Raw genomic sequence first — 26,799 nt, 5'->3', positions numbered from 1 at the left:
TGGAGGAGCCCAGAAGGTTGTGAGCTGATTCTAGATGTTGGATCTTGAGTTATTTACACTCTTGGAGTTTGGTTTTGCTTTGTTCAGATTGCGACTGTGCCTGGTTCTTGCTGTCATTTTGTAAGTTGCTGACTTACAGAATTAGATTTACATTGGCAACTGGTTTATAAAGAATTAATGAATTGTGTATAAATCTCTTCTGACGTTTAATAAACATTTATTTTGGCTAATTTTGAAGTATTATGACGTAGTTTTCCTTTATTTTCTGATTGTGTGTGAGCGTGTGTCATAGTGTTATGGGAGGAGAACAAGAAAGTAATTTCTCTCCTTTTGAAATGAGAAAGTATTTAATACTTAAAAAAAAATCCTATTGAAATCCACAGTTGAGAGACTTTGGATTTCAAAAGATACTTTGCATCATTTTTTTTAAAAAACTTTTTTTATTACGTATTTTCCTCAATTACATTTCCAATGCTATCCCAAAAGTCCCCTATACCCTCCCCCCCACTTCCCTACCTACCCATTCCCATTTTTTTGGCCTTGGCGTTCCTCTGTACTGGGGCATATAAAGTTTGTGTGTCCAATGGGCCTCTCTTTCCAGTGATGGCCGACTAGGCCATCTTTTGATACATATGCAGCTAGAGTCCAGAGATCTGGGGTACTGGTTAGTTCATAATGTTGTTCCACCTATAGGGTTCCAGATCCCTTTAGCTCCTTGGGTACTTTCTCTAGCTCCTCCATTGGGAGCCCTGTGATCCATCCAATAGCTGACTGTGAGCATCCACTTCTGTGTTTGCTAGGCCCCGGCATAGTCTCACATGAGACAACTATAGATCCTTCTACAAAAGGCTATACTCAACAAAACTGGAAAACCTGGACGAAATGGACAAATTTCTAGACAGATACCAGGTACCAAAGTTAAATCAGGATCAAGTTAATGATCTAAACAGTCCCATATCCCCTAAAGAAATAGAATCAGTCATTAATAGTCTCCCAGCCAAAAAAAAGCCCAGGACCAGATGGGTTTAGTGCAGAGTTCTACCAGACCTTCAAAGAAGATCTAATTCCAGTTCTGCACAAACTATTCCACAAAATAGAAGTAGAAGGAACTCTACCCAACTCATTCTATGAAGCCACAATTACTCTGATACCTAAACCACAGAAAGATCCAACAAAGATAGAGAACTTTTTTTTTTTTTTAAGACTTGGGGCTGGAGAGATGGCTCAACGTTAAGAGCACTGTCTGCTCTTCCTGAGGTCCTGAGTCAATCCCCAGCAACCACATGGTGGCTCACAACCATCTATAGTGTGATCTGGCGCCCTCTTCTGGCATGCAGGTATTCATGCAGCTAGAGCACTCATTCTTAAAATAAATACATACATAAATAAAACTGTTTTTTTAAAAGAGACTGATTTTTTTTTTTAAGAAGAGAGACAGTTTTTAAAGTGTTTGAGTTTGTAAAGACTACGGGACTTGTGAGTTTGAAGATAGTTTATATCGTGACGTTAATATTAACGTGCAGCCTTGAGGATGAACAAGAATAGAAAGATTGAGACTTGACTGTGATTTGTGGGTCAAGTTGACAAAGAATCAGTCCCGTTGATTAGTTTTGTGTCAACTTGAAAGGAGCTGAAGTCCTCTCAGAGAAGGAAACCTCAGTTAGGACAGTGTGTCCACTTTCCACCGTTAGCATCCTAGTGTGCAACTCTTGTGAGCAGTTTGCAGGTGAACTTCAGGTGTGATGGTTTGGGTTTTCCCGTTCACCGCTTTGGTTTCCTGAGACAAAGGTGCTTGTTTATGTAACCACACCGGTTGCGATTAAACCCAGCTGCTAACAATGAAAAACAATCTCATTATTTGCTCTTCCGAACTTACCCAGATAAACACCATCTCTCAGTTGTAGTATTGGTTTGGCCTCCTTGACCAGAGACATCGGGGCTAGCAATGCCTCATGGTCTCTTGAGAGTTTTGCCTCCCACTCACCAGGCCCTGGCTTTGATACCCAGCGCCATATCAGTTGAACATGGCATGTGGGAGGTGGAGGTAGGGGGATAAGATTAGCGACACAGGAAGTTCAAAGCCGGCCTAGGAAAAGAGGAAATCAGAGTTCATCGTGCCTTCCAGACTCTGACATCTGTCACTCATCTGGCCAGCTGTTTTATGGAGTGCCCCTCGGTTTCAGCTGCTGCTGTTTCCTTATGACTGGATTAGACTAGATTAGACAGCATATCTATTTTTGGCCAGAGTGTTCCAGGAGTGACGCTGAATCTCTCTTTTTGGATCATATCAAAGAAAGTCACAGCAGACAGACTGTATGTTTTTTTCTAAACCCTTTTCCATGTTTAATTTTATAATTATTTTAAAATACCTATTTGTGTTTGGTGTGTGAGTGTCCTGAGAGGTCGGAGGCATTGGATTCTCTGGCACTGGAATTACAAACAGTTGTGAGCTCCCCATTGTGGGTGCTGGGAACTGAACCCGGGTCCCCTGCAGGAGCAGTGTGTGCTCCCAACTGTGGTGCCATCTCTCCAGCTCACTCTAGTGCTTTGAAAACAACCTTCACCCCCGTCCCCAACTGTAAAAAAGTAGAGCATGTTCACTGAGAAAAGTTTAAAATGGAGATCCACGAGTGAGAGAATGAAGGCCACACTCTGTTTACTACACAGAACACACAAGAATGTGTAAAATGTGGTTTAAAAGCAAAATGAAGTCAAGTAGTGGGTGCTTCATGTCTTTGTCACTCTGGAAAATTTCTAGGTGTGCTTATATATCTTCTCTCTCTCTCTCTCTCTTTATATTTCAAATAGGGTCTCTCTATGTAGCCATGCCTAAATGAAATCCAGCATGACCTTGAACTCAGAGATCCACCTGCCTCTGTACCCTGCCTGCTGGGATTCATGATGTGTGCCACCATGCCCAGCAAAATTTCTTCAGTGTTTTAGATCTAAAAGACCTCCCACGGTAACTATACAATCTTTCGTTTTTTATAATTCCAGTATTATGGCGAAGACCCTCTGAGGGCGTTGCAGCGTGCACCTGTAATCTCAGCACTTGGGAAGATCATGAGTTGAAGGCCAGCTTGGGCAGCTCCAGTTTGAGGCAACTTTTCCTTTAGACTTCAGTCGGGGTCCGGATCAAGGAGTCTCACAGGCAGATACTGCCCTCTAGTGGTTTCTTTGGGGATCTACTAGGTACACTTTTGATGGTTGCTTCTCTACTGGCCTGCAAGTGACTGGGGCTAGGGATCTTAGCAGCTTGAAATGGGTAGGGCTGCCTAGGAGAATGAAATATTGGCTTACTCCCCAGACTTGTACATGAGAGATCCAGATGCAAGCATTTCTTACCAACTGAATTTTCCTGGAACAAAAATACCGCACAAATCGTAGGATCATCATGTGTTGTTTTGGGAGATTCCCTTAAAAATATTTATTAATCTTCATTATTAATGTGTTTGGGTGTTTGCTTGCATGAATGCTTGTGCACCACATGAGTGTAGGCATCCAAAGAGGCCAGGGTAATGTCACTCGATTTCCTGAACTGGAGTTGCAGGCCATTTGTAAGCTGTCAGGTGGGTGTTAGGACCCCAGCTCAGGTCCTTTGCTCTTGATCACTGAGCCGTCTCTGCAGCCACTGGAAGACTCTTTGTTACTACTGCTCACGGCTTTAAAAGGATTTACTTTTTATTTGATGTCTATAAATGTTTTCCCCATATCTGTACCCGGCTCCTTCAGAAGTTAGAAGAGGGTGTCAGACCGCTGGGGCTGGAGTCACAGACAGACATGAGCCACCCTGTGGGTGCTGAGAGCTGAATCCAAGAACAGCAAGTGCTTGTAACCACTGAGCTTTCTCTCCAGCTCTCATCGCTGCTTCTATTTCCTCTTCCTCCTCTGCCTCCTCTTCCTCCTTTCCTTTCCTGCGGCCCGGGGGATCAGATCCAGGGCTGTGTACATGTTGGGCAAGTGTTCACTATTAACATACCTACCCTTCCTTGCTGCTTATAGATCAGTTTAGATTGTTTATATACTCTTGACTTGATTTTTTTTTACAGATACTATGTGCCTGACGATCCAACTCACATTATCAATCTTTGCAACAAGCGCCATTAGCTGCTGAGTCATCTCCCTGCCCCGTCAAAAAATTTCTTAATGACCCTCTAGATTTCATTACTATCTGCTATATCATCTTCATTTGAATCACCAGTTGTATTTTTACAATTAAAAATTACTTATTATTTTATTATTACTTCTCCTCCTCCTCCTACTTCTTCTTCTTATTATTATATGTGTGTTCAAGATGCCCATGATGCGCTTGTGAAGGTCACAGGACAATGTTGTGGAGTTGTTTCTTTCCTTCGAACTCCATGTGGGTTCCAGGTATTGAACTCGAGTCACCATGATTCTGTGCAAGCGCCTCCACCCACTGAGCCGTCTGCATGACCCTCTGATCAAAGTCCTCTGGCTTTCTCTCCTGATTAATTTGGTCAACAATTTGTCAGCATTGTTTATCTTTTTTAAAAATGTGTGCTCATATGTGTGTGTGTGTGTGTGTGTGTACAGAGTTAGAGAAGGACAGCTTTATATGTGGGCCCTCACCAGTTACCTTGCCTGAGACAGGATCTTTGTTATTTTTCTACTGTGTACACTGGGCTAGGTGGCCCACGTGCTTCTGGGGCTCTCCTCTTGTCATGTCTGCCTCTGTCTTTCTGTAGAGGCTGTTTCTATGCATCCAGCATTTACATGGGTTCTGGGGACCTGAACCCAGTTCTCAATCTGTGTAGCCATTGAGTCACCACCCCCCCAGCCCTCCCGTTTATCTTTTCAAAGAACCAACTCTGTCTGATTAATTCTTTGTCTTGTTCTTTTAGTTACTTTATGATTTTTTTTCCATTTTTTATTAGGTATTTAGCTCATTTACATTTCCAATGCTATACCAAAAGTCCCCCATACCCACCCACCCCCACTCCCCTACCCACCCACTCCCCTTTTTGGCCCTGGCGTTCCCCTGTACTGGGGCATACAAAGTTTACGTGTCCAATGGGCCTCTCTTTCCAGTGATGGCCGATTAGGCCATCTTTTATGATTTTTTTTTTTTTAACCATTGTGGCAGCTTGAATAGGAATGGCCTCCATAGACTCAAGTGTTTGAATACTTGATCCATGGGGAGTGGAACTATCAGGAGGGGTGGCCTTTTGGGAGTAGGTGTGGCTCCATTGGAGGAAGTGTGTCACTAGGGGCTGGACTTTGAGGCTCTCACATCTAAGAGCACATCATTAGGTTATTTATCTGAAATTACTCTGATTTTTTTTTTTAAAGTAGGCCCTCAAAATGATGGACATCTCTCTCTTAGAACCATCTTAGCCGTCTTACAGAGGTTTTGCTATGTTACATTTTCATTTGATTCTAGAATCAAAACATTTTAATCCTTGATATCTTCAATCATCACCGATCATTGAAAAGTGCATTGTTCAAACCCCATGCACAGCATGGCCTTGCTTGCCTTTGATTGTAGAGATCCCAGGAAGCCCAGGGTAAGTGAAGTCCTGAGTGAATGTGTATTGTTGCCATGGGAACCACCCGGACAAGGACCAAGGCCTCAGACCCACCGGAAGTTGGCAAAGCTTTCCCCCATATTAGCAAAGCCTTCTTCCTCTGGTCCAAGTAGGAGTGTTTACAATTGACCAGTGTGTAAATAAAACCAGTAACCATCGTCTTCCCTTCAGGGATAGCATAGTCTTTTCTATTAGGCAGTGGAATGTGCTTATTAATACACGTCTGCAAACTAAAGCAATAGAGAGCACTTAGGTCTCAGAGAAGGAAGGTTTCAGGATTTAAAAATAATGATTTTGGGGTTACACCTAATAACATCAGCAATCATTTGTATGTGGGCAGTGGGATTCCTGAGAATTGATCGAGTCAAGCTCTGCAAAGGATTCTACCTTAAGCCTTCTACCTAAACGACTCTAGAAACACAAATGGACATAAAAGCACATCTCTGTTAGCTGCCCAACAGTGTGTTGGGCATAGGCCTCATGGACTCGAGAAAGTCCCACTATGCGCCTGTAAGAGGCGGGGCTGTCTTATGATGACGCTAGTGATGATGATTATAGCGCTGATTTCCCCAGACCTCAAAATTGCTACTGTAGATGAGTAGGCTGCACTGAGGTTGGGCAAGCACGTTTATTGACTGAACTCAAGAATCCATGGGGTCAACCTAGGACAGCTTTGCCATCTGTATTATCTGGGCTTCAGGCTTCTGGGCAGTTAGAACATCCACGGCTTTGGCTTCGGCTGGTATTTGGGCTTCACGCAACACATCTTCCCGTTTGTGCAGTAGACGTAGACGCTCTCCTTCCTGGAGCATCGGTGGCGGCACTTGCCGTGGAGATTCCAGCATTTCTGAGCATCACCTGATACAAAGAAGAGGGAGCAGATGGTGGTAAGAAGAGGGTTGTCCTGGATGGGAGGAGCTGGGGAGGGGCTGGGGAGGAGCTGGGTAGGGGCTGGAGAGGAGCTGGGTAGGGGCTGGGGAGGAGCTGGGGAGGGGCTGGGGAGGAGCTGGGGAGGGGCTGTGGAGGAGCAGGGGCGGAGCTGGGGAGGAGCTGAGGAGGAGGTGGGTAGAGGCTGGGGAGGGGCTGGGTAGTAGCTGGGTAGGAGCTGAGTAGGAACTGGGGATGAGCTGGGGAGGGGCTGGGGAGGGGCTGGGGAGGGGCTGGGGAGGGCTGGCACAGGCTCCCTGCCTGACCTCTGACCCCTCACACCTACTGTTGTTTTTCCTGACCTCATTTTTTCTACCTTTCTTTAACCACAAGTTTAGACTAAATGACAAATGATGGAACTTTGAAAATCTGCCTTTCAGGCACTGGCGTAGCTATCCTGGGTTACAGGAAACCTTTTCTAACTCCCTCACCTCCACCCCTCCCAAACCAAGAAAGAAATAACAGTTCTGATAGTCACAACAGGATGAGGCTACACCTAACAGCTGGATGCACAGAAGGGGCACAGACAGGAATGGATCCCACCGGGTCTGCAGGGGTGGCAGTCCTTGCTGCCTGAGACGAAGCTAAGCCCAGACCCACTTTTCTGTGAAGCGCCAGTCCTGCTTTGGCTTACAGATGCCTCAGTGTCCCTCAGATGAACGAAGTCTTTAAGCTCTATTTGAACCACAGGTCAAGGCATGGCAAAGGGCAAGGAAAACCTTTGAAGAGAAGGCCAGCTTCTATACCATCACCATCAGCCTTGCCCTCTCTAGGTGTTCCCTCTTAGAGCACAGAAGGGGAGCAACGTTCCCATGTGTCACCAAGGAAAGGAATGACAACGAATGCCCTCAAGGATGTGGGGAAAGAGGAACCCTTGCTCACTGCTGGCGGAGTACAAATCTGCACAAACATTCTGGAACTCAGTACAGAGGTTCCCCAGCTGAAATGAGAATGGCCACGTGACCCATATGCATCCTTCCTAAATATACTTAGAACCTTTACTGTAGTCTGTGCCATTAGAGATACTTGTATTTCTGTGTTTATTGATGTACCATTCACAATAGCCTAGATATGGAATCAGTCTAGATGTCCATCCACAGACGAGGTTCATGTACACATTATATTCAGCTGTAAGAAGAACAGACAACATTCAGAGATGGGGACCGGGAACGAGAGAGGGTAATAGAACATACAGACAGGAAAGCAGAAGCCGCAGGGACCAGCCAAAGGGCAGAGGAGAAGGCAGGGTGTAAAGGGGGCGGGGGGAGACACAAACTATGACATAAATGCTATAGTGAGACTCTCTATAGGCTAGCTAAAAGTTAATAAAAACAATTTAAAAAGACTAAAGCAGCTATTTTAATCAGCATTTAAAACTTCAGATGGGCCCCAGAGGAGAGAAAAAAGAGAGGCAAAAGCATATGCCGTGTTGTGGAGGTCTCCAGAGGGACCATTTGACTTTGAATACTTATCTGAACACGCATGCGCGGGAAGTACCAAAGCCTGGGAAAGCATCGCCGAAGAGATCGAGGCAGAACTGTCCTCAGGGCTGCATGCTCAATGGTCAGAGCGGAAAGCTTTATAAGACATGGAGCATTTAGGGGCTGAAGGGATGCCTCAGAGGTTAAGAGCACTTGCTGTTCTGTCAGAGGACCTATGTTTAGTTCCCTGAAGCCATAGAGCAGTTCACTACAAGCTGTAACTTCAATTTCAGGGGATCCAACAGCCTCCTCTGGTCTCTGCAGATACCAGCTATGCACACAGTGCACAGACATACATACATACAGGTAACAGACACATACAATAGGAAGAACTACATCTTTTAAAAAATCCACCAGTCAGTGCAGTACAGAGGTATCATTCCGGCACCCAGGAGGTGGAGACAGGAAGGTTAGGAGGTAAGCCTCAGCCATATAGTGAGTTAAAAGTCAACCTGGTTTATATGAGACTAAATAAATAAATAAATAAAAATTTAAAAGTCTATTTGTAAAGATAAATGAACCTGGAGACACGAAAGAGATACTGTTCAAAATGAAATACAGAGAAAGAACAAGGTGTCCGTGAATGTGGAATGAAGATAGCAGATCAATGTGTCACCAGCTGAGGTGCCAAAGGACAGAGGGGAGAGAGACAGTGAGAGTATGTGGAGACATAGCATCTGGGACACGTCAGGTGTGACAAAATCTCAAGTAGCCAGGAATTCCAGTTTCCTAATGCAATTCCCGTTAGTTGTTTTCTGATGGCCACACATGTACATACCACCATGGTACAGGAATATAGGAAGTGGAAGGGGGAATATTTGGAGACTAGGAAGGAGATCAGTAATGAGTGGGTGGGGACCAGAGAGGGTAGAAGGGCAGATGTGTGAGTGAGCATGTGAGTGTGTATGCTGTGTGTGTATGTGTGTGTGAGTGTGTGCTGTGTGTGTGTGTGGTGTGTGTATGAGTGTGTGTGCTATGTGTGCAAGTGTATGTGTGAGTGTGTGTGCTGTGTGTGTGTGTTCTGTGGAATGCAGCCATTCCTTAAGGAAAACAGACTTATTTATAATTTGGCTGAACTGGGCAACAAAGACTCCTCCTTTCCTGTATTGATGCTACAGTTCCACAGAAAGGATACAACAACAGTCCAGGCATCCACATGTGTTCCCAGATAAGCAGGCAGAACTGTGTGGGCTCTCTTCCGAGGAGGTAAACTGCAGCCGTGGCCCTGGGGCTACAGCCCAAGAAATTACTGAGAAAATGACAAACTCTGGGGTGCACTGATCCAGTAGCATCAAAGCAAGAAAGCCACCCCCAAACCCCCACCCCGATCTCTCCTCTGGTATAGAGAGTGCTTGCTTGGCTTTTTTGTTTTTCTTTTTGTTTTTTTGTTTTTTGTTTTTTGTTTTTTTTTGAACAGCATCTCGAAATTTATCTCATTCCACATTCAGAGACAAATGGCTTAACCATTCTTCCCATTATTTCCTGGAGGCAAGTCCTTGCTTACAGTCTGATGGCAAGCACATGCTTGTAGTTTCCAAAGCTACTGTATGAAGAGGTTGCTAAAGGCCATCACTATACAGCATATAGACACCAGGACTCTTGCATTCACCAGTTTGGACACACTTCCAAAATATTCCCAATAGTCCAGTTTTATTTCTGTCCAGGATGCTGGGTGCCAGGGATTGGATATGAGCACACGTACATATAAGCAGCAAGATTACAGTCAATAGACTCTGAAAGTTGAAAATGGCAGACATAGGCTGGTGCTGGTCTAGCCACATCACCCTTCTGGGCCAGGGGTTGGGGTGGGGGTGGGAGATGATCAAGTGCTTGGCTTTTTATCTTTCCAGAAAGTGTTTCTGGGTCTCTTCTTCAGGTCATGGATCCATGCCCCACTGCAAGGACCAGCATGTAGCAGGCCTGCCATCATATTATTCCATCTATACAGATGAGAGTTTTGCCTGCATGTATGTATGTGAACCACAAGTATGCAGTACCCAAGGAAGCCAGAAGAGGGCACAGGATCCCCTGGAACTGGAGTGGGTATTGGGAACCCAAGTCCTTCTGAAGAGCAGCAAGTGCTCTGAGCCACTGAGCCGTCTCTCCAGCCTCACCATTACCATCTTCATCACAGCAGCCCTGACTACCTGCAAGAGACCCTCCAGGCTGGGCCTACTGAAGGTCCCTCATAGAGGGAGGGATTGGGCAGATCATTAGACTCCCACTTCCTCTGGCGCACTCTCCCGGCTGTGTGTAATTCTGCTCCGGCTGCTTGTTGTCTCAGGAGCTACTGGAGTATTGAGTGGGAGGGCTAACTGAGGAGGGGACTCAGTCTATGCAGCTTAAGAGTGCCATGATCCATGCTGACATGAGACATTGGTAGTGCGCCTGTTTTGGTCACCTGTGCCCCTCCCTGTGTATAACCCCTCTCTGGAGCTCCTACAATGTAAGCCCAGTAAACTGCTAGACTTGGGCGGAATCCTTACTTTGGTCTGTTGCTCCATTTGGAGTGAGTAGACATTGTTTCTACATCGCAGGAATTGTTCACACATTGGGTGGATACAAATAAATTACAATGATTCAAACCGGTGAAGATGTCAGAGAGAACCTGTTAGTTTGTACTCTAATTTTAAAAAAATTAATTAAAAGAGCATGATCCCAAAGAAAAAAAGATAATTGTTAAGGTTGGAGATGCTGTTCAGAGGATCAGCACTGCTAATATATATGAGGCCCTGGGTACAATCCCCAGTGTATTAGCAATAACTATGAGATAGCCTAAGGAACATATGAGCAATGCATTGTGGGTTGACAGCAGATGTAGGTGTAAGGGCAGGTGGAGGGAATCAGGACACTCACTGGTTTAAGACTCCTATATTCTGTGAACTGTCCGGTTAGCATCCGAAGGCAAACTGAGAAGGTCCAGATGTCTCTGGTCAACCTTGGAGCTAACTCAAGATTGATGCAGGGACTGGACAAGAGTGATCTACAACTTCCTGTCACACCAGTGTGAACTCCACTGACAGCTTTGTTCCTGAACAAAGGGACTGACTAAACGCTGAGAAACTTGGTTTTCTCACATCAGAACCGGGACAGACACTTGTATCTGAAATCCTACTCCCAAGAATGAAACATCCGGTCCTTCAGGCAAGGATTCAGGATTCCCAAAACAGAAGCCGCTCTGATTTCCACCAGGTGCCCAGGAGCAGATGAGGTGTTTTATGCAAAACTCCCGCCTCTGCCTTTCCAACTCTCTGTTTCTTTCTCTTTGGGGGGGGGGGGGGTGAGGGGAGCGGAAAGGCAGTCATTCTGTAGCTGATGACCATGAACTCCTGCTACCCCCGAGCTTGGGAATCCCTTTTTTCTTTATTTTGTGCTTTCCCCTGAAATTCCGCCTTGGATTCGTTCTTGCCTGGGCCTGATGTCAGCTCGTCACATGCTGCCTGGTGGCCCCCCGGCTTGCTTGGGAATCACTCATGCTATACTTAAACCCCATCCTTCTCCTCCTCTTATAGATTCACTGACTTTCAGCCTTCTCAATGCTTCAAATTCTTAATACAGTTCCTCAGGGTGCAGTGACACCCAGCCATAAAATTATTTTGTTGCTACTTCATAACTGTAATTTTACTAGTGTTATGAATCGTAATGCAAATATCTGATGTGTAACCCCCAAAGGGGTCTCTGTCCAGAACGGTTTGCTTCTTCATTGGGCAAACTGTTGCCAACCCCACAGACCCTTGGGTGTGCAGTGTCCTTTGCAGCAGGGCACCATGTTTAATGTGGTGAGACATCAGGGCTGTGCTGGTAGTCTTTATAAAGATGGATGGGAGTTACACAAGGAAACTACCACAGTAACTCGGATATTTAAGATAAAGCTTAGAAATCAAGTAGACTCCCCTCACCAATTTGAGTTCAATAAGAGTAGCCAGATATGGTAGCACCCAAGAGGGCAGTCTGGTCTACATAGCGAGTTTCCAGTCATCCAGGGCCACACCTCAGAGGAATGCTGTGAATTCTACCCTGAGTGTGCAAGAGGCAGAACCCTCACTGTGGGAGGATACAGGTCAGAGACCGGTTATTTCACGAGAACTTGCGAAGACAGAGGGATGATGATGAGAGAAACATTTTAAGGCATATTTTAAAACAGGATATCTGCGAGCCAGGGCTACACGGTGAGATCCTGTCTCAAAAATAATAAACAAAAAGCTGTCTAGGGATGTAACCTTGGTGATAGGCATTTTCATGAGGAAATGAAAAGTCAGTTGCTATGTAAGTCCAGACACTTAGGGAAGAGGAGAACTGAGGAGCAGGGACCTGGAGTGGGGACCTGTGAGCTGCGAGCTGCGAGCTGCGAGCTGTGTGCTGTTACACCACCCTGTGCTTGGTAACATTCTTTACTTGGTAACTTTGCTAAGCAGCAGATTTGGTTTTTGTATCCCCGATTCTACCTCTCTCTCTCTTATGAACAAACAGGCTAGAGGAGACATGGGGTGTTCTCTCTCACTCCCCACCTTCCTGCATTGAGATGGGGTCTCTCACTGAGTTGGAAATTCACCATTTCATCTGGCCTAGCTGGCTAGGGAGTTCCTGGATCTGTCTGTCTCCACCTCCCTACACTGGGGTTAAGTGCAGCCATGTCTGGCTTTGCATGTAATTGGCCAAGGATCCAAACTCAGCTCCTCTGGCTTGCACAGGAAGTGTTCCTACCCACGGAAGCATCCCTCAGCCCTTAGCCTTTTTACAGTTACACTTATCCATTTATTTATGGCTTGCACACACCAAGGACAACTGGAAGGAGCCAGTCTGCTCCTCCTGGAGGGTCTTGGTGCTCAAGCTCTGGCTGTCATGTTTGGTGGCAAGTGTCTTTACCCACCGAGCCATTTTAAACATTTTAAAGGGATGGACCCCTGGGCCCCTTTTCATTATGAAACCCTTGGACTGTCAAAAAGTAGAACTGAGTAGAATTTTCGGACTTTGGGACCCTTGTGAGCAACTTTAGGATGACCGTTGTCATTTACCTTAAATGAGAGAAGGGTTGTTTCAGGTCACGGCAAGACCATAATTTCAAGAATCAAATTTTACCAAGAAAAGTCAAGGACTGGGTGAAGCCTGGTAGGTTTGGACAGAGCCACCTCACCATAGGCTCTAGGAGATGAAGGCTGAGGATGACCAATGTGTTGACAGTTTCCACTCAACCCCTTTTATCACAATGTGCCACAGGAAGTGGAAGGGAACTGGGGAGTTTAAATTCACATCTATCATCGTCGTCGTCGTCGTCGTCGTCATCATCATCATCATCGGCAGGCAGCTGCCCGAGAAACCCCACTAACCCTGCCAGCCTGATGTGATCAGCACCCTAGGGACACAGGCCTTCTGGGGGGTGGGGCATGGGGAGTGTGTGGGAGATAGGAGGAGGAGGTGTCGGTCAGACAGTGGTGAGCCAGTTGCCAACTTGGGCTTTTGGCTTTTCTTTCTCCCTTAGATGAAGGTGTTTCAGGGCAACAGGAGGGGACGGAGACCAGCCTGTTTAGGAAAATAGCACTTCCTGACTCTGGAAAGTTCGACAGTCTTGGGGTGGACAGATGCTCCGCCAGGTGCATGGGAGGGGACAGGTAGCTGGCACGGAGCTGATGGGAAGGGTAGGCTGACCTCTGCTGCCTAGGCTCTCCCACAGCTCTCACCTGGCATCCATGCCCACCAGTGGGCCCCCCTGCAGGTGGCATTCTCTCTCTCTCCTTTCTCTCTCTCTCTCTCTCTCTCTCTCTCTCTCTCTCTCTCTCTCTCACACACACATGGTTACTGATGCTTATCTTGCCTGGGACACCCTTCCCTGTCCACCTCTTCTCTTCGCCCCCGGAACCCCGCCCCATGCCTAATTTCATGCCACTTATTAGGACTCTGCTGACCTCAGGCTAGCTGGGCCCTGCTCATGTGTATCCAGGTCCCTGGCTTCCCTTGGTCACAGCTTTGGCTATAATGTTTTTAAACCGTGTCCGAGGGACATGCCATTTGCTTCATAGTCCTAGCTCCAGCCTAGAGCATGGAACAGAGAAAGAAACTGTAAAAATGAGCTTCTCTCTCTCATTAAGGTGGCTGTGGCTTTTCCTAAGCCTAGACCAGTTTGGGGACTATTTTGCAAGAGATCTGCTGTTGCCTTCTCTCTGGCTGCTCCTATTCCCCCACTGGCTCTTTGCACTGCTTGGTAGAGCCGAACATGTAGTGGGTGATGACGAAGACACTCCCAATGTTAATGTTGGTACCTAAGATACAGCACCCGGCAAGACGTCTCGTCCATGGCGTGGGAATGGTTGCTCCATGCCCCCTGGGGATTCACTGACAAGGCCAGAGTCTCCCTACCTGGCCCCTTCCCTGAGGAGATCTACATTACCTGGAGTGAGCTGGGACACGAGCAGGAGCGCAGCCAAAGTCAGCAGCAGGAGCTTCATCGTGGGAGAAGGCCCAAGGCGAAGCTTCGAAGCTTCGAGTCCAAAGCAACGTTCGTGGCGTACTGGGGAGGCCGAGACTTCCTGGCGGAAACCTCTCAGATCTCCAGGAGCAGCCAACGGGAACAGTCCCGTACCCCGGGTCTAAAATGTGGAGCCACACCCACCGAGTCCACAGCATCCCTTTGTCTTTTGGATCAGGAGGGTGAGATCATCCAAGGTCCAAGGTCCAAGGCCACACAGCACAGCTCTTTGCCAACAGCTCTGCGTCTCATTATCCAAGGAACCACAAGGGGGCGCCACGCACACAAATGCCATAGAACACACATCTAGGAACTTGCAGAATAAACACCAAAAAAGTTGGCAGAGAACAGGAAATGGGGTTCCAGACAGGACAAGGTCTGTTCACGAGTAAACTCGACATTAGAGGAACAAAAACCGTGAGAAAAATGACATGTATGGGTTCTCTGAGCACCAGCCCAGCACTAACCAAGCACAGGGTTGGTCTGGGCTCTGGGCGGAGCCCCTTCCTCAGGGAATCCAATGATAGAGTTCCCTGAGTCCTGGTCTGGACATTCATTCCCACTTCTTTGGCTCCCTTAGTCAAGGTGAGGTGGCTGCTTCTGTAGTCGGTAGTGGTAGTGCATTCTTCAGGGTCCTCAGTTTTGAACCTCCCAGCAAAAGTGCGCAATACCCTGAATTAACTATCCGCTACCTCAGTTATTTACATGAATTCTACTTCCTGACTGGACCGTCCTGATATAGAGGTTAAGAGAATCAAAGCATGGTAGAGCTTACAAGATAAGATAGTGACCGAACTATCTGTGGGGACAGAAGATAATTGAGTGGGCTGCCCAAGATTTACACAAAGGTAAATAAACGCAGGAGGTGCTAGCTGTTCAGTAATGCCTTCAAGAGCATTTATAATGAAGAGAATAAGAGATGACCTGGGAAGGGACCTGGTGACCAGCCCTGTGGGAAGCCACATATGCCATTACAAGGTGGCGCTGGCTACCGCTGGCCACCACACATAAGGTTGGGTAAACAACCAATGTGTACATATGCAGTAAAATTTTTTGCCAAGTCACTGCCTGGCCCAGGCATGATAATGAGGTTCTGTGAGGTACTGAGAGTATAACCAATCAGATGTGAGACATGCAAATGAGGTAGAATGCATAACCAATCCGGGTGTGAGACACACCTCTCCTAGGCCTATATAAGCAGCACCAGTTCTGGGCTCGGGGTCTTTTCGCCTCTGCAATCAAGCTCTCCCAATAAGAAGAAGGATTGATCCTGTTGTGACATCATTCTTGCTATTGAGACGGGCGCTCACAAGACAGCCCTACAACTCTACCATGGAGGCCTGCCTCCTCTTTTCTTCCTTTGACGGTTCAATCAGAGGAGAGTCACTATCACACCATAGAATTAGGACTCTAGGGTAAAACATAGTCTCCGTTTTATTGTTGGAGAAGCTGGGAAGGCAAAGACTTGCCTAGGAACAGAGGACGTTAGCTCATTTCCATGGGTGATGGGCAGACAATCGAAGCTGCCCCAGAACTGTGATGGGAAGGTGCTGGACAATAGAGAGGTTCTTAGCTCCCCAGCTACTGAGGTCTGTTTGTGGTACTCACAGAGAAGTGGTTAGTGGAGAACCTGGCTTCTGGGGTTACTTTGGTCAGCAGGCCCGGAAGTGGGGTAGGAGAACTGTTACTAAAGAAGAAACTGAGGGACAGCCAAGACCTGTAGCTTGTCCTCGCCATCTCTCCTCTGTGACGGTGACAGACCACGATGGCCACCGCTTCTGATGGCTGCGGTCCCCAGCTTACGTGTGGGTGTATATGTATGCACGTGAGTGCAGTGCACTTGGAGACCTGAGCATCCCTTGGAGCGGGAGTTCTAATGCCTCCAGCCTCCTCCACATGGGTGCTAGGAACTGAACTCAGCTCTCTCACAACAGCAATATGCATTCGTAACTGCTGAGCCATCTCTCCAGTTCTTATGTGATATTGGACAATTTGTGTTTTTTTTTTTTATTATCCTAAACCCAGGGCCTCATGCATATGAGCAAGGGTCACATCCCTAGAAGAATCTGTTTCATCAAGGGTTCGTAGCAGATGAGCCATGGGGTCCATTTACCCAGAAATTTCTATGGGTCTGCATGTGGGGAGAAGACACAGAAAGCAAGTGGATATGGTAACCCAAGGATCTCACCACCCGTGCGGGGTGGGGTAGTTGTATTCTCACCCACAGACTCAGCAAGTGAGTCTCTGGGACCTTTAGACCAGGGACACTCTTTTCAATCCTCAGCTCCCAAGTGCAGAGTGACACATTGAAAGCCACCTTCCCTCCTGCGCCTCCTTGTACACTCATGTTCTAGTCTGCCTTAGAAAAACATTCCGGACTAGGGATAAGCACCGTGGGATCTGGTGAGGAGGCAGAGGAAAATGCTAAGTGAATACTTCAGGCACACCTAGAATACCGTGGCTGTTCATGGACAGGGAGAAAAGCCACTTTCAATCTGATCGGGAATCAAAGAAAACACATTCAAATAACGAGATGCTATATCATCTTCTACTATGAAATTAATAGGGATGTTATTTTATCAATAATGCCAGAAGTTTAAAAAAAAAGATTTTATTTTTCCAACTAAGCATGTGTGTATGTGTGTGTATGACTGTGGTTTTATGCACATGAGTGCAGTACCTGAGGAGGCCAGAAGAGGGCGTGGGTTCCCTGGAGCTGGAGTTCACCTCTGAAAGTGTCTGCTGAGGGCATGCCCAGAAAGGGTTAAGGAAGGTGGACTTGCCCTGGATATGGGTAGCATCATCCCCTAGGCCCGAAGCAGAAGGGAAAAGCCATCTAGCTTGGTGTTCTGTGTCCTGGTCACCATGGTGTGAGGAGCTTTGCTATTGTCCCTTGCCATGATGCTGTCTCACCATGACCCAGAAACAACTGATGGAGACCTCTGAATCACATCTCTCTTCAAGCTGTTTCTCTCCAGTGTTTTGTCACAGGGATGTGATGTCTAGACAACATGGTGTCTTTGGTGACTCATGGTGATTGAGCAACGGGGATAGCCATGATATTGTTCTTTCCTTCTTCCTTCCTGGCTAAGCAATTCTACAAGCCATCCAGGAAGCAAACTCTTGCTGCATTCACATGCATGCATATGCACACCAAACTCACCTATGAAGAAAACAAAGAGAAAAAAAAAATAGGCTGCCTTGTCCGGGGATTGTCACCTTCAACTTTTGACAAACAAGTGGCTAGAAAAGAGCATTTCTGGTGCATTATAAAAATCTTGAATAGATATTGGTATACCAGCCATTAAGTGCTAATAATGTGTGATATTGTAAAGCTAGCCCCTTGCAAGCTCTGAACAACCCAGTGTTAAGCAGATTAGTGCTGGAGGGTGGGCATGGGACAAACAGTGAACCAACAGCCTCATCAGCCCCCAAACCATCAGGATATAAAATCCTATAGGTGGTAGTTTCTCTGGTGGGCCAGCTCACCCCCTACCCCAAGCCCTCAGTATGTACAGTTGATGGTAGTGGGCTCTGTCTGGGTCAGCTCAAGTCAGCTCCAGGACTGCCCCACGAGTGGGGCATGCCCAAGGTACAGTTACCCTTTCCCTTGTATATATCTTATATATTTATCTATAGCACACTGAGTGCTGGGTAAAGTGGGCTTCCAGGAAGAGCACACCTCTTTCCTGGACGTTCAGCCCTCCTGGGCACTGCATGCATGTGGTGCACAGACATATATTCTAGTAAAACATCCATATACATAAAAAACAATGGGTTTTAATAAATTTAAAAAAAACATGGGCTTAACTAATTCAAACTCTACAGGAAGTAATATTAAGTACAAGGTGGTTTTACTGAGATGTAAAGACCACCAGACAACTTAAAAATTGAAAACATCAAAAGGTGGCCCCTGAAAGCCAAGTGTTCTCTCCTGTAATTGTCCCTGGTTTCTGACTGAAGAGACAATCCCCAGAGAAAGGACGACTTCCTGTTTCTAATGCATTCCTACTCCTGATGCTCTAGACAAACCCATGAGCAGTGCATAAGCAGGCCAAGGCCTCGGAGCTCAGCCTGCTGTCCCTGGACTCAACAGTGTATCTCTTGTTCAGCCTGCACCCCTGGAGTCCAGCAGGGGAGCAGATTCACTTGCTATCTCCCCCAGTTCTTCAGGGATGCCAAAGTCATTTGTTTCCCAAGCCACAATCTGAAGATTAATGTATCTTTAATGTTTAGTTCCGCTCTGTCCTCCTGCTCTTTCTCATGAGATAGGTGACTGTCCAAGGTCACGCACAGCGGCGGTTGAGCTTGCGGGAACAGAGCATTCTATAATTCTTAGGCCTTTGAAAGACAAGGAAAATCCTTGTAAAGGAACTTAAAACTATCTGAGCAGCCATCAAGTCTGTCCAACAGGAATGACTAAGACTTAGACGAGACCAGACTCTTACAACTTATTCCCACTTATTTCAGGAACCCAGGTCCTAGATGAGAGAATGCTGGCTAGACAGGAGATCAATGTCAGAGGAGACTAACAGGACCCCACTTTCACCCCAGTTACTTCAGTTGGACTGACTGAAAAGACAGGCAGTGGTGGTCAGACAATGTAAACACAGGTGAAGGTGGTCTCTCTGGTGAAGAACAGTTGGTGGTGGTGGACTCCGTCTGGTTCAGTTCAAACCAGTGCCGGGGACTGCCTCACCAGCAGGGCATGCCCAAACTGTAGTTACCCTTTCTCCTCATAAACTTTGTGATTTTAGGGGCCACTTAAACCTTTGTTTATATTCTTGAATCATTCATGTTTACTTATAACAGGCAGACTGACTTCTGGGTAAAATGGGATGCCAAGAAGCACACACCCCTTTCCTGGATGTTCCCACCCTGGAGGGCGCAGAGGGGACAGGGTGACAGAGAGAAGCGAGGCATAAGCCCTGTGCCTGCCAGGATCATTGCTGTTTGGCTCAGCTGGCCCCTGTTCTAAAGAGTGCATCGTGGCTTCCTTGGCTGAGTTTATGGAACCCCTCTTTCCTTTCTCTGCTGCCGCGTCTCATCTGAATTCTTCTCCTTTGGCAGCACAAGAGCTATAACTGTTTCTGGGGTCTAAAAGAGCGAGAACTCAAGATCACCTTGTCCTAGTTAGCTATTCTCTTGCAATGAGAAAAAACCACGACTAAAAGCAACTTGGGAAGGGTTTCAGATTGCAGTCTGTCATTAAGGGAAGCCAAGGGAGGAATTCAGGACAGGGACCTGGAGGCAGGAACTGAAGCAGAGACTATGGTAAATATGATTTACTGACTCTCCCCCCTCTCTCCCTTTCTCCCTCTCTCCCTCCCCCTCTCCCTCTTCCTCCTCCCCCTCTGTTTCTCTGTCTCTCTGTCTCTGTCTCTCTGTCTCTCCCATTCTCCTTAGGTAACTTACTTATATAGTCTAAAGATTATATTGTGCATAGTAGGGTGGGCTCTCTTGTGTCAATTAACAATCATGACAACGACCTGTAGACAGGCCAGTCTGATGGAGGCAATTCCTTAACTCAGGTTCCCTCTTCCCAAGTGTATCGTTGCAAACCAAGATTAGCCACACACACCTCATAACAGGAAGTTCTAAGGCTGAGTGGGGATGGGGGACAGCCTGTAGTTTGCCTAGAAAGATACCCAGGTTGGGGTTCCTTTCTTAGAACCTGAACCTGGATCTCCATGGTAACCTCCCTGAGGCAGCTGATGTAATAAGGAGTCATAGCCCTAGGGCTCAGGGGTAAGCCTAATTAGTTTGGTCCACATTGGTGGCAAAACCTTAGACTTCGGTAGTCTTTCGTTTTCTGTGTATTTTGACTGACCAGGGAGCCTGAGGGGTTGGGTTGAGTTTTAGAGTCCCTGAGTGTTTTAGAGCTCCCTGGCGAGAGCTCTAAATCCTAGAGAGAGATTTGGGTTCATTCTGAGGTCACAGAATTCAGTGGCACAACTGGGACAGTGAGTTGGATAATTTCAACTCTACCTTTCTTGGCTTCAATATCAAAATTCTTCCTGAAACTGAGCATTTTAGGCAGTGGGAGCTCTTTTCCTTGATAGAGACTCTCCTGAGAGACACTGCTGAAAGTGTGGGTAGTGTCCTCTCTTCCGTAGCTCCCAAACTGGACAAGTGCATCTGAAGAAAGGAGCTTCTCTGGGCTGGAGAGATGGCTCACTGGTTAAGCGAGTGTCTACTGCTCTTCCAGAGGACCCGAGTTCAGTGCCCGGCACCTACGTGGTGCCTCACAACTGCCTGTAACTCCGACTTCAGGGGATCTAACATCTCTCAGGGCAACTGCGCTTATGTGCACATATCTACAGACAGGAACACACATGCATATAGACAAAAGTAAGACTTTTATGTTTGTTTGTTTATTTGAGGCAAGGTCTGTCTATGCAGTGCTGGTGGTCTTGGAACTTGCTGTGTAGACCCACCTACCTCTTGCCTGTCAGGTTTGGGAATTAGGGGCCTATGCCACCATGCCCAGATAACATTTCTTTAAATTATTTTTTCAAAATTTTATTAGATATTTTCTTCATTTACATTTCAAATGCTATCCCCAACGTCCCCTATATCCCCCCACCCCGCCCTGCTCCCCTACCCACCCACTCCCACTTCTTGGCCCTGGCATTCCCCTAAAAGTTTTTTTAAAAGTAGCTCATTTAAGCTGTGTTAGAATCATGACAGCTGAGTTTGGATATGTGTGATTGCGTGTGTGAAGGTCAGAGATCAAGCGTGGGTGTCATTTCTGTCATTTCTCAAGAGCCATCACCTTGTGTTTTGAGACAGGGTTAGTCATTGGTTGGGGCAAGTTGATTAGGTCAGGGTAGCTGGCAGTGGGCACCAGGGCTTTTGAGTGCCTGTCCCCACTTTTTCCAGCACAGGGGTCACCATGTGTGTATCACCATGTTTGCCTGCTTTAATTTTATTTTTTCAGACAGCCGTGTCACTATGTAGTTTTGGCCATCCTGAAACCCCCTCTGAGGACCAGGCTGTCTTCAGACTCAGAGACACCCACAGCTCCGTCTCTGGAGTGCTGGGACAGAGGCTGTGCAGCACCGCACACCACTTCTGCTTCTTTTGTAGAGATTCTGGCGATCATACTCGGGTCCTCTCCATAAAGGACTCCAGTGAAAAGTGCTTTGCTGGATGAGCTATCAAGGTAGCACTTTGTAGAGCATGGTAAGGACTGCGGAGTGTTGAGGATTTTTAAAATGTATTAAACATAGTGTTCTAATTAATTCTTCGAAAATTGTGTGCACTCGTACAATGTATTTGAAGCATACCCACCCCTCCCCCTTCCGCTAGCTTCTTGTAGATCCGTCTCCCACCTCTCTCATTTCCTCCCAACTTCATGTCCTTCTCTGTTAAAAAAATATTTTGTTAGTGTGAGTGTGTGTGTGTGTGTGTGTGTGTGTGTGTGTGTGTCTGTATAGTCTGTGTGCCACATGCACACAGTGCCCACAGAGGCCAAAATGTGTCGGATCCTCCATAACTGGAATTGCCCACGGTTGTGAGCTTTCATATGCATGCTAGGGTCCCAAGTGGCTTCCTCTGGAAGAGCACCCAGTGCTTTTAACCAGTGAGCAACCTCTGCAGCCCAATCCTTTAAAAATATCTCTACTAATCCTGTTTGTGCTGCTCATAGAGCCACAGATGTGGGGCCTTCATTGGAGCATAGACAATCTGTCAGGGGCTACACTTTTAAAGAAAACTGACTCTCCCTCTACAGCCATCAACTGTGAACAGCATCTCAGTTATGGGTTCCTTTAGCTCCAGAGTAGAGGATTCTGGGCTGGATCATGACGTAGACTGACACATGCTTACAGTGATATACCTTGGCCATTGTAGGACTTAGTCTTGCTGGTCCTTGAGTGAATAAAGGAGTGTCAGCCTAGGAGTGTGTGGTCAGTGCTGTGGGTGTGGGGACTGAGGGATGGGGAGACAGACTGTACCCGTGGGCCTCGGAGGACACGTGTCTCAGCTGATTATAAGGAGCAGGGACCCAGAGCTCTGCTCTTTGTCTTGTGCTTTGATAGACACAAGCCAGCACCCTGAATTTCCTGAAGTCATGAAGACTGCGGTGTTAACTATGGCTCTGCTGCTGCTGTCCCAGGTCATTCCAGGTAACCTAGACTCCTTCAGAGGAGGGACAGAGCTGGGTCTAGTCAGGGTACTTATGGCCTGGGTGGATGGCAGATGGGTAGGAGACACTGTCTGGGCAGTGGGTAGAGCCTCAGATCTCGGGTTAGAACCTGTAAGACAACTCACATCTCTGCATTTCAATTTCCTAGTTTCTAAGTTTTATGTAACCAGTTAGGTTGAAAGGTCAAGACTGGGCAGGCTGAAATTTTGGTATACTGCAGCTTCTTTGTTTTATGTAATTCATCAGAGAGTTCCAGGGACTTCCATCCTGCTGGAGGAGAGCTGGGGGCTGGAGGCTCAGGGGCTGCAGAGAGCTCTGAAAGCTATCTGCATTGGCCTCTTAGGACTTGTGATACAGTTCTGGCTTGGAGAAATGGTTAGGCCTCCAGCCATTCTACCTTCATTCCCCCCCCCCCCCCCAACACACACTTCTTCCAACAATAACGGCTGGACTTAGGAGACAGTGGATAGATTATTACTCAGTTAAATATGACTTATCTTTGACTAATGTTTTTGATTTCTTTTTGTGGTGGTGGTAGTGTTGTTTTTGTTTTGTTTTGATTTTTTTTTTTTTTAGAAACAGGGTTTCTCTGTGTAACAGCCCTGGCTTTGTAGACTAAGCTGGTCTTGAACTCATAGAAATCAGACCAATAGTTCTACGCCACATGTTAAATATACTGCTGCCACCATCCCTCGTGCAGTTCAAGCTCCTTGTGTTTGATAGTGGGAAAGCCTTTGATCTGAGGAGTTGATCTTTCTGATAGAGCTTTTCTTGTCTCTGATGTCGTCCTCAGTCTCTGGTGTGGTACGATGCTTCAGGCTTGTTTTGGAATTTCTTGACCAAAACTGGTTTCTACAATTCTAATTTCTAGTTCCTACTGACTGGTCAATGTTTCTAAGCTTTGCAATAACCAGAGATGAGGAAGCGGTCTTTTTAAGAATAAGCACCCATGAACTTCTACTGGGACTTCTGATTCAAATTCACCACCCACCTCTATATTCCTTTATTTCTTTTCTTTTCGCAGGGGTGGGGATGGAACCCAGCTCATGGATGTTAGGGAAGCACTCTACCTCCAAGTCACACCCCTGGCCTGTTAGGAATGGTGGCCTAGACCCTCCTTCCTCATCTCACTGTCTGCCACCACATATATCTTAATAGTCACATGTTCTTAAGCCATTGTGAATGTCTGCACGTGTTTTCAGTGTGTGCCCGTGTTTGTATTGTGCTGCCTGGCTCTTTTATCAGGACATGGCACCATGGAGTCTTTCATGTACTCCTTTTGTTTCCGTATGTTTGTGGTCCGTGCTGGACAGACACTCTGTCAGTGAGCTCTGGTGGCCTGACTTTAAGCTGTCATTTAGTGAGAGTTCGACAAGGCATTGCACATGTAACAGTTAATTCTACGTCTCGTTTGCTAGTCTGAAGCTCCTCCCCCTGGTAGAGTCCTTAGGGAAGGCATGTGGAGGCAGTATTTGTCCAGTTTCAGATGTTAACAGTGCCTTGCTGTCCTTTGTCCTTGGAAGGCATGGGTAGCATAAACACATGATACCAGTCTTTATTCTGCCATAAAGCATTTTTGTCAATAAGTTCTAGTTTAACCCCAACCTCTGGTGAGCTCGAGAGCATATGTGTGTGCATGGTGTAAGTGTGTGTGTGTGTGTGTGTCCACTGAGTTCATCACACAGTACCTCTCATATGTATATGTATTTAGGGGTGACCACTTGGGATAACTTATCCCTGGAGAAGACTGACTCTTTTCCTCTCAGCAGCCATTGATGGCCTGGAGCTCCTCATGTATGTGGTGGGGCCTTGTGAGACTTCCTCATCCACACTGGTGTACCCACTGCTGTGGTTACGTAGGTGTTACCTATGTGGGCATAGTGTTAGCGTTTCATGGGCACAGCATCCCAGGCATGTCTAGAAGACACTGTTTAGCACCTGTTGTCCTGGTACTCTGCCTCCTACTGTCTTCCCATACCTCTTCCGTGCTGTTCCCTGAGTGGAAGGGTTGTACTGTAGATATAGTAATTGGGTCAGGCTCCTTATGGTCGTTAATTCTTTGCATTTTGATCAGTTGTGGGTTTTCTCTTCTTTATTTAAAAATCCTTTTCACTTCAAATTTCTTTTAAGCCACTAGGCTTCATTAGTATTCATATTGCTCCTAGTTCAGTTTCTTTCCTTGTAAAATAACTTAAACTGCTCAATTTTGCTGGCGTTCTGTCACTTCATAGCTGCATTTATTTAATACTAGTGTTTTTTTTTACACAAATTAATTAATAATTAGTTTTATTTACATTTTCCTTTTTACTTCTTTTGAGACACGGTCTCATGTAGCTGAAGCTGGTCTTGAATTCGCCATGTGTTGCTAAAGATGCCCTTGAATTCCTGATTCTCCTGTCCCTAACTCTGTTGAGATTACAGATCTAGGTCACCATGCTCAGTCTATGCTATGCTAGGACTGGAACACAGGGGCTTCAAGCATGCGAGGCAAACACCAACTGAGCTAAACCGCCAGTGTTATTCCTTAGCACAGCTTCATGAGACATCTACCTCTCCTTGTAGAAGAGAGGAAATAGATTCTTAAAAAGAGAGTCACCAGCCCAAGGTTTACCAGCTGCCTGGGGACACAGATAGACTTCAAACCCAATTCTGTAGATCCTGATGGTTCATGTAACCCTCATAACCCACTGTGCTTGTTAAGCCTTGCAACTACTGTACTTCCAAGAGGTGGAGTTTATGAAGGGCTGGGATGTGAGGTGATTTAAGCTTCCTCAACCTCTAGAGGTGACCGCTCCTTCCACTGCCTCTTTTTTTATTGCCCGGGGCTCTGGCCTTTACCAGGGACCTCATGACTCATGCAGGTGTCTTTGTCTTTGTTCTGGCATAGGGACCCCTGAAAGATGCTGGAAGTCTTTTGGTGTCTGCCGTGAAGAGTGTGCCAAGAAAGAAAGTTTCTACATCTTCTGCTGGAATGGCAAACTGTGCTGTGTGAAGCCCAAGAATGTGCCCCTGTGGTCACAGAATTTAGATTAGCACTCTAAATCCCAAGGCCACAGAAATGAAGTTGGACCTCGAAAGAGTCCACCTTGGCAGTTTCCCTGAGCTTCATTAAAGCGGCTTTGGCTGGCTCCTGTGTTTGCCTCTTTGTGTATGGAGTCAAATGTCTGCAAGAGGCCTGTGGCACAGGGACACATCCAGTTCTTCTTACCCAGGAGCTCTGCAACTGTGAATGGGGCTAACTGAATGCACGGCCGAAGTATTAGAGAAAAATCATTGCTGGTGCAGATCATCTTTCTAGTGGTTTCTAAACTATGCATTTGAAGACTATATACACGGCATTTACACTGTCCTAGGAATTGTAGGTAAAACTAGACATGATGTAAGTAGTCACTCCTTGTGGTAGGGTTCTGTAGTCCCCAGAAATGCCAAAGTGTGTGTATCCCCAATTCTCTCACATACAGTATCATGCTGTCTGTGTGTAACCTGTGTGAGGCCCTCTGGGGCTTTATTTCTTGTTATTAGGTCACACATATTGATTGTGCGAGATAGTAGGTTCTATTGTGACGCTTTTGTCTGGAATTCAGTGTGACTCGATCATCTTCACTCCCACGGCATTCTTACATTGTTTCTCCCAGCCCCTGTCTTCTTCCCCAACAGTCCCCTGCTAATTAATATCTGTGTCACTTTAAATTTCCTCCTTAGATTCCACATATGAGAGAAAACATGATGTTTGTTTTTCTGAATCTGGCTTATTTTGCTTAACAAGATAATCTCTACCGCCCATTTCCCTTCCGGTGAAATAATTCCTTATGACTGAATGACACCTCCTTGTCTATATATCTCACATTTTGACTCCTCCCCACTTTCTTAACTTTGGTTTCTGACACAAAGTCCTACCCCATGGCCCAGGCTACTCTGGAACTCACTATGTAATCCAAGTTGCTTTGCACTTGTGGCAATCCTCCTGCCTCAGCCTCCTGAGTGTTGTAGTTACCAGTATGAGTTACCTCACCTGACTGTTTCACATTTTCTTCATCCATTCATATGCTGGTGGACACCCAGGCTGCCATCGTGACTTGGCTGCTGTGGGTAGTGCTGTGATAATCACTGATATGCAGGTAGCAATAACACCTTAGCTTCCATTCCCTGCATGCCCAGGGCTGATAGCTAGAGTGTGGCCGTTCTATTTTTAATTGTTTGGAGAACTTTCATATGTGTTTCCGTGGTGGC

At 46.4% G+C, this 26,799-nt stretch overlaps 2 protein-coding genes, 1 long non-coding RNA gene and 1 pseudogene across 6 annotated transcripts; 2 read left to right on the top strand and 2 right to left on the bottom strand.

Moving 5' to 3' along the window:
• Positions 1–5,114: 5,114 nt before the first annotated feature.
• Positions 5,115–7,482, top strand: Gm31618. Of its 4 annotated transcripts, none has more exons than XR_375126.3 (3): positions 5,115–5,528; positions 6,332–6,436; positions 6,857–7,482. It is a non-coding gene; the product is annotated as a predicted gene, 31618 (long non-coding RNA). The 4 variants fall into 4 exon arrangements; XR_375127.3 differs by lacking the exon at positions 5,115–5,528 and adding an exon at positions 5,535–5,681; XR_003954066.1 differs by lacking the exon at positions 5,115–5,528 and having other exon boundaries at positions 6,275–6,436.
• Positions 6,159–14,561, bottom strand: Defb36 (defensin beta 36). The gene is made up of 2 exons (NM_001037247.4): positions 14,343–14,561; positions 6,159–6,407 (listed from the first exon to the last, which is right to left on the bottom strand). The coding sequence occupies exons 1-2, from the start codon at positions 14,398–14,400 to the stop codon at positions 6,262–6,264; spliced, it is 204 nt and encodes a 67-aa protein (NP_001032324.1). The 5' UTR covers positions 14,401–14,561; the 3' UTR covers positions 6,159–6,261.
• On the bottom strand, positions 9,369–9,756 carry Gm14163 (predicted gene 14163; annotated as a pseudogene).
• A 7,841-nt stretch (positions 14,562–22,402) lies between the features above and the next one.
• Positions 22,403–25,697, top strand: Defb45 (defensin beta 45). Its single transcript, NM_001037752.2, has 2 exons — positions 22,403–22,549; positions 25,457–25,697. Exons 1-2 carry the CDS (start codon positions 22,495–22,497, stop codon positions 25,600–25,602), a joined length of 201 nt encoding a protein of 66 aa, NP_001032841.1. The 5' UTR covers positions 22,403–22,494; the 3' UTR covers positions 25,603–25,697.
• Positions 25,698–26,799: the final 1,102 nt, after the last annotated feature.

This window comes from Mus musculus, chromosome 2, assembly GCF_000001635.26.
Source record: "Mus musculus strain C57BL/6J chromosome 2, GRCm38.p6 C57BL/6J".
NCBI classification, from domain to species: domain Eukaryota; kingdom Metazoa; phylum Chordata; class Mammalia; order Rodentia; family Muridae; genus Mus; species Mus musculus.
The sequence above is the reverse complement of the archived record's forward strand: the minus strand, read 5'-3'. Positions and strand labels throughout refer to the sequence as shown.